At 33.0% G+C, this 9,894-nt stretch overlaps 1 protein-coding gene across 1 annotated transcript; it reads right to left on the bottom strand.

The window, feature by feature from the left end:
• Positions 1 to 5,622: 5,622 nt before the first annotated feature.
• On the bottom strand, positions 5,623 to 7,781 carry LOC117915331 (ankyrin repeat-containing protein At5g02620-like). Its single transcript, XM_034830880.1, has 3 exons — positions 7,568 to 7,781; positions 6,535 to 7,069; positions 5,623 to 6,268 (listed from the first exon to the last, which is right to left on the bottom strand). The coding sequence occupies exons 1-3, from the start codon at positions 7,695 to 7,697 to the stop codon at positions 5,659 to 5,661; spliced, it is 1,275 nt and encodes a 424-aa protein (XP_034686771.1). The 5' UTR covers positions 7,698 to 7,781; the 3' UTR covers positions 5,623 to 5,658.
• Positions 7,782 to 9,894: the final 2,113 nt, after the last annotated feature.

Genomic DNA, 9,894 nt, shown 5'->3' with positions numbered 1-9,894 from the left:
TTGATATGTATATTGATACAGCAACTTTAGGTGTTAACAATGAAATATCATGTTATGATGTGTTATAAATGGACAAACAATGATTGTATTTAGAAAACAAGCGGCAAGGCTAATGTCTTGCTCTTTGTTAATTATCTACTTTTTGCAATGGAATACTAAGTGCAAAGAAGTGATAACATATAAAACATAGCTCCTTATAAAGGAAACTTCACTTGGTGAATTAGGAAATTATGTGCTTCGAAAAATTAAGAGGTGGTTTAAGTGTTATGAAGCCATTGACACTCAAAGAAGCTTTATCAGAATAATAGGTTTGTTCTAATTGTCTCCAAGGACTTGGTGATTTTTGAAAGATGAAGAATAGTTTTGGAGAATGTTGGATGCCTAGTTCAAGAGAGTTACTTGGTTCGAGGTGAGGGTGGTTGGTAATAATGTTCTTGATATTATCATGCATATAGGCTATTAGGAGTGATGTAAAGGACAAACTAATTTGAAAGTGTAACGACCTGTTTGTAACGACTCGCTCTCAACTGTGTATATATTGTTCGCTTTGGACCCAAAGGATCCAACACGACTTTAAAACACGTCTATAGGGTTATGAGGAGCCCATACTTTTTGTAATGACCCGCTCCCAATCGTGTAGATATTGTCCACTTTGGACCCAAAAGGGCTCTTATGGTTTTAAAATGTGTCTACAAGGTTACGAGGAGTCCATACTTATATAGCGCTATGAACTTTCCCTCCTATCCGATGTGGGATGTCACAAATAGCCCCCCCTGTAGACACAACGTCCTTGTTGTGTCCCACGGGATTGTAGGGCCAAACAAACGAACACCCTTACGGGGCCAAACAAACCCTCACACAGAGGTCGGAAATCGGCTCTGATACCATTTGTAATGACCCACTCCCAATCGTGTAGATATTATCCGCTTTGGACCCAAAGAGGCCTTTACGGCTTTAAAACGCGTCTACAACGTTACGAGAAGCCCATACTTATATAGCGTCATAAACTTTCCCTCTTATTCGATGTGGGATGTCACAAATACACTTTATGTACTCCTTGAGTCCTAGGTTATGTCCTTTTTCTATTAAACACCTTATAATAATATCTTATTTTCTTATTTATAAAAGAAGGCTTGAAGATGGGATTTCAGAAAGCTTGATGGAATCATCTCTTGATCATCCAATATGCAAATCATGAGGTCTTTTAGTCGATTAAAAAAATATTTGGAAATCACACCCACATTAAGTTTGTTAACCTTGTAATTGAATTATAAATGTCTTCACATAAAATCTTTTCATTGCACCTCATTTATGAAGTTTGAGGTCCAAAATGCCCTTACAACTCAATACTCACCAACTTGCCTTCTATTTTTCTCTATTTTTAAAAAATCTTCACAACCATTAGAAAATATTAGAGAAAGTTATGTTTTTGGAGTAATAGAAAATCAAATAATTCTCTCTATTGATCCTAGAAGTGAAGATATGATTTTTATAACCCTTTTTTTTTTGGAGCTTAATCAAAGAGGGGCCAATCAATGCTAGACACTTTTTGAAATATCCAATACTATAGTTCAAATAACTTTAATGGTCTCTAATATTATAGTTTTGGACACTTATAAAGGTGTTTGCCACGTTAAAAATTATTTGACACTAGAGTTTCAGACACCTTTTAAGGTGTTTGATATTGAACTTTCGAACACCTCTTAAGGTGTGTCCAATACTGCACCTTTGAAGTACATCTGCTAATTATTTTTTCTAATTAAATATAATTGAATGTGATTTAATTTTTTTACATAGGATGATGCATCCATATTAGAAGCTCCAATGATGATAGATTAGAGAAGTGTCTTCATAACAAATATAATATAATATTGTAATAGGAAAGTATTAATCAAATGGGTGAGAGAGATTAGCCAAAAAAGTAGAATGGTTATATAATTGGTAAGGTTGATATGAAAGGACTTCATGGACAAAAGTTGAGAATAACTTTTACTTGTGAAAGAAGTGGGGTATAAAGGTTCAATGAGGGTACATATCTATGAAACTTGAAGCCTTAATGCCATTGATAGTAAGAAACTATTATAGGAGTCGATATCATTGTGTTGAGGTTGGATGACTCCACATGTACCTTATATAGAGATGTTTCTTAGTTTAATTTCTAACAATATTGTCACATAAGATACCATAAATTTAGGTAATAATGTATGATGTACTAGGATTATTGGTGTTGTATGATGATTTACTCTTACATGATGTCTATGTTGTCATTGAAAATTAAAATTTAATATTTTGATATTAACATATAACTTAAAATGTTTTCAAACTATACATAGGAGATCAATACAAACAAATATAGTGTTAAACATGTCCACTCTTCCTTTAGGCATATGTTGGCAGTATTGATGATGCTGCTATTGGTGTTGGTCTTGTTGTTGATGCTAGTGGTTCTAGTAGTGTTGGTGCTATTGGTGATAGTGATGGTAATGTATGTCATGGTGGTGCTCATGCTCATGGTGCTAGTGATGGTGGGGTTGTTGCTCATTGTGATGATGATGTTGGGGCAGGCGTAGATGTGAAGGTCTCTTCAATCCCAAATAATTGAAATAATATGTCAATCTTTTCTATGCCTCTATATATGTGCTCCCACGCTAAAGGCTTCCCTAATCTTATGGCTCTGCTTTTAATGTCTAAGGTACAAGTTATTGCAACATGATGTGTGTTTGGATTATTTGTATGAGGCTGCATGTCATGTTTACCTATTGCTACGATGTGGTAGCCACTAACCTCGATATGAGGTTTTACACACATAGGTACGATACTTGCCTATGCTAGTGCATATAATTAAGAGCATACTTTGATGAATACATCACAGAAACACCATGCACTGCAATTTGTGATAGGTGGTCATCCTATTTATAACAAGTTTGATCAAGGTATACATACATGACCTTGTAAGGGGCAATGCTGACACCCCTACAACAATTGAAAGGTGAAAATATACATGAGTTTGAGATAATTTATATATATAAAAAATGTAATCTATTGCTTAGAAAACAAGGATTTGATATATATATATATATATATATATATAATATATATATATATATATATATATATATATATATATATATATATATATATATATATATATATATATAATGTCATGGCTCACCATTTGCCTTGTTTAATGTGTAACCATGCACATTAGTGTGCTTACTATGAGAAAATCATCTTGATGATTAAGGTAAGTCATCCCTCCAATTAAAAGGTAGTGCATTACAACATCAAATAGATGCCTAAGTCCATGAACCAATTGTGGACAACTTATTCGATTGCATGGAACCTATGACTTGAATGTTTTGCATAACTGCTAATACACCTAAGTCATATACAATATAAGAGATTAACTGCCACAAAACACAAATGCTCAAAAGTACTACCCTTGCCACACCAAATGACAATCAAGGATAAAGTCCACCCATTTTATTTATAACTTGCAGATGTCATAATATTTCGTGGCAATACATGGGCTCTCTAATACCTCACCTTCACAAGGCTTGATATCATTTATGAAGTCAACAAACTTTCTCAATTCTCATGCAACCCTACTTTTATACATTTAAAGGGAAAAAACATATCCTGAGATACCTAAACAACACACAAAATTTTGGTATTTGTTATATTGCTCAAAGTCTTACTACTCTTTACACCTTTAATGATGCTAATTAGGTTGGTTGCCCTACCACACGAAGAAGTACCACTGCGCTTTGTGCATTCCTTGGTGTGAACTACATTTGTTGGTGTTGAAAAGAACAACCAACCGTATCTTAATCTAGCTTTGAAGCCAAACATCGGTTCAATGCCTCCATAACAACTAAAATAACAAGGTTAACCTTCCTCTTCTGCGACATTAGAGTTACATTAGCACAATTGCCATAACTATTTTATGACAATATTAGTGCACTCCATATGTCAATTAACTCAATGTTTTAGGTGTGGTCAAGGCACATTGAACTTGACTATCATTTCGTAAGGCAAAAAGTTGCAATGGGTAATCTTGTTACATGATATATTCCATCCTTAAATCAACCTGCTGACATCTTTACAAAGCCATCAGCTAAGGACATTTTTCAATCATTCAAAAGCAAATTGAGTGTCCATGCTCATGCTAGTTTAAGGGGCATGTCAATAATAATAATCCTGCATATCATGCCATTGATGTCTCTAGTTAAGAAACATATCAAGCTGCATCTCAAGAGAATAAAGAGGAATATCAATATGCATATATCTGAGGTCAACTATACAATCCATCCTCTAACAATCAAGCACAAGTTTTGGCATACATCTTTCTATCCTTTTTTTGCTCATTGACTTATGCAATTTCCTTTCTTGTAAAGCCTATTCTTAGTGTATATTATCCATACTGATCAATACAATCAAAACATCTTTGTGTGATGAGAATTCACACCAATGTCTTGATATAGCTTTTAATTTTCTTGTTACAATATTAACCCTAAACTATGGTTAAATCTCTATTTTTTATTTTTTATTTTTTTGTTAATACAAGAGCCAATTTGACATATAAGAATTGGCTAAGGATGATATCGCTTCCATTTTTTTTTTCAAAGAAGAGAGTTTAGGGACTAAATTTGAACTTGATTTCGAAATTACTTAAAATATTACTATGCATTTTCCACCCATTTCCTTATCCCACCAAGGCAAAGGCTTGTCTAGATGTCCACACTAAGGCTATGCTTGGTTATTGAAAAGTATAAGAGAAAATGCAAGAGAAAGAAAATAGAGAAGAAAAGTAGAGGGAAAGAAAAAGTCAATAAATTTGAAGTAGAAGGAAAATAAAAAATAAATTTAAAATCAATAAATTAGTTTTATATGTTATTTCAAATTCATGTTACTTATTTAATTTTTTTATATAAAGATTAAATAATTTAAAAATATATAAATTTCTTATTAATTTTAATTATATTCTAGCTTTTTTCGTATTATCCATGATAAAATCAGATATGAGAAAATCATTTTCCTTTTAATTTTTTTTTTCTTTCATTAATACTTTTTGGGAACCAAACATAACTTAAATGGACAAATACTTCACTTCGTCCCCACACAGAAAAAAGAAAGAAAAGAGAAAATTAAGTGAATAGATAGCGGAGAAATAGATTTCCTTGGTGGCAAACAATTGTCCTTGGTACGAGTGCTCTACAAATAAATTTTTTTTACAATCATGGAGATGGTTAACCTTAAGGTTTTCCTCCATCGTCGTTAGCATGTGAGATTGTTTGGGCCCTTTGTTTGATTTGGTTAACCCCCTTGTTGCTTTGATAATTGATTTGGTTAACCATATCAGGATATTGACATAGCAGTACTTTCAGTATCTATGGAAAGTTCTTTTGATAATTGATTTGCAGCAACCCTTAGATTCTACCAGGCATATATGTGATATCATACCAATTCATTGGAGTGAAAGGATTGAATTAGATAAGAAGAGATAAAAATATTACACAACCTTTAATTTAATACATATTTAATTACATCTAACAAAATAGAAACTCTGAATGATAAAATGTAGAAAAATCAATTACTTAAATATGAAAACAAAATCTCTCTCAAACTAAAAATATTCTAATTGTTTTAAAATGGAAATTAAGTCCTAATTCTAAAGAACTTACCCAAATCAAGTTTACTTTCCAACACATATAACCGTGCTTCGACATTCTTTTCATATTCGCCTAGCAGTGCATAATTTAAAACTAAACAACAGACGCAGATGATCACAGTTATAATCGCAATCCCTGAGTGATGTGGCAGTACGGCGTACAAGCCGGTCAAGAATGCTACCACCATTGCTGCTACACCCAACTTGGTGAGCGAATAGGCGAACTTTAACAATACTGCGAGCTGCAGCCCTTTCTCAGACAGTGCAGTACAAAAATGACACAATACAGCAGTCACAGAGAGGCCCAGGGCCATGGAATCTGACACAACAAATGCTTGAAAAGCTGCCTTTTTGCTTAAAATGGCCATGCCGTCACTATCATTATACCCGCCGGGCAGTGTAAAACCTGCTGCGAAGGATACAGTGGCTACGAGTGTGGCCACTAGCAGATGGCTGTCACTTACTTTCCTTAAGAAAGAGATGTCTGAACCTTTATCACGTACTTTTTTACTGCTGTTCTTGCCTTTTCTCATAGTCTTCTGCCACAACAAAGGCCCGACTCTAGCTTTGGACTGTTTCAGGCTTTGTATGATACCACCTGGAATTTAATCAGAGAAAATAGAAGATACAATATTAATAATTTTACTTTTACATATATACTTGGTACTCCAGGCCAAGCCATTTGAAGTAGCTTGGCTTCGATGGAGCTCATATAATGTGCCACCATTTTGTTTGGCTTACTTATTATTCAATTAATGGTTTACCATTCTAAATATCAATATAGTATAGTATAGTATAGTATTAATCCAACGTACATACTCAAGTCCTAGCTATTTGGGAAATTAATCGTGTTAGATAGGCTTACCTTTCGTCCATTTAAATCCTCGGCCGATGAAATTACGTCCAAAGCAGTCAAGTTTTGGTTGGAAAGTGCCATCTTATCTACTTTCTTGTTCCTTATGTAATCTGAACGAAATCTCAGCTGGGAATCAGCAAGCAGATGCAGAGGCGTTTGTCCTTCAACATTCTTCTCATTTATAAGTGCTCCCACATTCATCCAGGGAATCTTTATCAAGCGTTTGAAAAATCTTCTTTGCATCATGATTAAGTGAAGAACATTATTTCCATTAATATCCACTTGCTCACAACAATCTGGATAGCGTGACACCAGCAGTTTTGCCGTGCGCTTCTTTCCACGGGTGGCTGCAATATGAAGAGCTGTCTTGTTGTCATAGTTTCGGACCCTTAGGTAGACTACAGACTTGTCAGATTTATCAAGTAATTGCGCCACTATTGAAACATAACCCGAGTATGCAGCGCAGTGGAGTGGAGACCACGCATTTTCATCTACTTCTTTGGTTAGATCTGGCTTCCATTCTAGAATGTCTTCTACCATTTCTGTTCAACACATACATATATAAAATGAAACGAAAAATCTTTTGAAGAGTTTAAGAAATTGTGAAACAAGTTTTCTTTAGTGAATCCTGTTCTTAATTTTCTCCATGTTCCAGCAGTCATATTTTATCATGCATGTCACCTTAAAAAGGAACTCATCTACTTCGAATATAACATTTAAATTTGTATTCAAATAGTTTATCCAAACAACTGAAACAATTAATCAACCATCAAGAATATATACTCAAACAAATACATCAAATTTTTTTTTTTTTTTGAGAAAGATTAAAAGTTTAATTTGAAGAGACAGTAGATTCCATATGGCTGAGAGAAGGGTTTCAAGAGAGAATGGCAAAGATGTGAATTCTTATTATTCTTTTATTAATTTGACTTGGTTAACCCCATTGTTTAGATAGGTTAAAACTTGTTATTCAACACTCTATAATGTTAATAAGTCAATCACATAGGAATATTTTAGACTGAGGAAAAGAATATGCGTACTTGGGTCATGGCAAATCACAGCTGCGTGCAAAGCTGTTCTACCCATGGGGCCAGTGTGAGCCAGTCGATCGCGATTAGTGTTCTCTATGATTATTTTCACCAAGTCTCTAAACCCTCTCTCAGCAGCCATGTATAGAGGAGTCCCACCAGAAAAGTTACACTACCTGAGGATGATGATACCTGACGGCCTCATGCAAGGCTGTGTCATTTTCGTTGTTGGTCATCCTCAGCATGGCCTTATCTGCTCCAATCCCACTCTCAAAATCTCTTTCGGAAACTGTTTTTGCAGCACGGATAAGAGCCTTCGCGACCTCTAGATGCCCTTCTCTCGCTGCAAGGTGGAGGGGGGTGTCCCCTTTCAGATTGGGCCACTGCAGTGGGGACGAATCCGCGGAGTAGTGCTGAATGATCCAGACAACGCACTTCAGTTGACCGAATTGCGCTGCAATGTGGAGGACGGTGTTCTTATTGGGTGTTAATTGGACTCGAAGGTCAGCGCTAGGCATTCCCTCGAGGACATTGGTGATGCCTTCTGCAGCAGCCTTGTAAATTTTAGGAGCCATGCATGTGAAATCCTCCTGGTTCCCACTGAAAACTGAGTTAAGGTTCTGTAATTCTAAAGCATGGCTGGAGGTGGATGGATCCATTGGTGTGCTTAAGCTGATCTACAGCCGTCGTCTTCACCGCCTCTGAGGCCTGGGCATTGTATATATTGCTACAGCTAAGGGAACAGGTGCAAACGCCTTTAGCAGGTTGCTATTGGCTCGTCCCAAAGGAAGTGGTGGCCATACAAGTTCTTTACTTCTAATTTAGGTGACGTTCTTTTTTGTCTTAAAATCGATATTTATAAAATTAATTATTGCATTTGTTTTTATTTTATTTTATTTAAGTAAGATAAAAATATTTTAAAAATTAATAATTTTGAAGAGAAGACAGTTTAGCCAAACCACCAAATCTTATTTTAGGAGATGCTTGGCAATTCTATTAGCTATGAAGATGACTTAAGAATTTATTATGTAAAGTATTTTGTTGGTAAAAATGTTCTGACAATTAAGCTGGTTTCACCTGAAAAAAAAAGAAAAAGAAAAAGAGAAAAAAGAAGATGAAAATAAAAACCATATATTTTGTCATAAGCAAAAAAGAAAAAGAAAAAGAAAAAGGAGAGAAAAAGAAAAAGAAAAAGAAAAAAGAGAAAGAAAAAGAAAAAGAATGTCTTGACACTGCTTCTATAGACCAAATAAAGTCATTCAGTTGGTCTCCACCAACAAAAATATTTTTGAAAAAAAAATACTTTTGTTTTCAAATATGATAATTATGAAACTATTTCTAAATCTATGATTATTTTTTAAAATATTAATTTTTAAGTTATCTTTTGTATAAAATAACTTGGAATTATTTAAAAAAAAATTAATTTCAAAATTCAATTGAAGTTGCTCTAAACAATTTCTTATTAGATTTCTCTTCATTGTTGTAGATTCGAAAATGTTTTTTTAATTTTTCACATTTTAAAGAAAAATTTTAGATACAATTTTGTTGAGAAATAGAAGAAAAAATTGAAAGAAAATAGAACCTATTTCAGATATATTGGATTTTTTAAAGACAAATTTCTAAATTGATAGTAAATTTATTTTTCATCTAAATTGTACAAAAATCGAAGTAATTATCCAAAATTTTCAAAAAATGAATATGAGTTTATTTTGTATTAAGAAATCGACTTTGATTATGGTAACAAAGTTAAAGGTCAAAAAGAGAAAAAACAAAAAACAAAAAGGAAAAGCAAGTGATAAAAAGTTGGCTTATGTGATTAAGAAAAAATTGGTGATAATTTAAGAGCATACGGTCTTAATCTTAAAAGCAAATTATTTTTAGACTTAATTAAAAAAAGTATTTAAATTAATTATACCAAAAAATAATTCAGTCAAAATTTTTTATGCAATATAGATAAAAAAAAAATATAACACCATAAGATATACCAATGCAAAAAACAATACACCTTGAACTTAAGCCTATCATTGAAACTATGTTTGGTTCAAGGAGAGTAACTAGAAAAGAAAAAAAATGTCGTTAAAAAAAAAAATAGTTTCTCATGTTTGATTTTATCATAAAAATTATGGAAGAAAATCAAATATAATTAAAATTAATTAAAAATTCAAACAATTTTAAATAATTTAATATTTGAATAGAAGAAGAAAAATAAATGAAATGAGATATTTGAAGTAACATATAAAAATAATTTATTAATTTTAAATCTATTTTTTATTTTTTTCACTTTTCCTTTCTTTTTATTTTTTTTCTTTAAAACTTTTCAACAACTATATATATATATA

Source organism: Vitis riparia, chromosome 5, assembly GCF_004353265.1.
Source record: "Vitis riparia cultivar Riparia Gloire de Montpellier isolate 1030 chromosome 5, EGFV_Vit.rip_1.0, whole genome shotgun sequence".
Lineage (NCBI taxonomy): Eukaryota > Viridiplantae > Streptophyta > Magnoliopsida > Vitales > Vitaceae > Vitis > Vitis riparia.
This window is presented reverse-complemented; position numbering and strand designations above follow the sequence as displayed.

Coding starts and splice junctions, on each gene's coding strand:
- LOC117915331 (XM_034830880.1), bottom strand. CDS start 7,697: ATGGCTGCTGAGAGAGGGTTTAGAGACTTGGTGAAAATAATCATAGAG. Junction 7,070..7,567: donor TGTGATTTGCCATGACCCAA/GTACGCATATTC, acceptor TGTGTTGAACAG/AAATGGTAGAAGACATTCTA. Junction 6,269..6,534: donor GATTTAAATGGACGAAAGGT/AAGCCTATCTAA, acceptor TTAAATTCCAGG/TGGTATCATACAAAGCCTGA.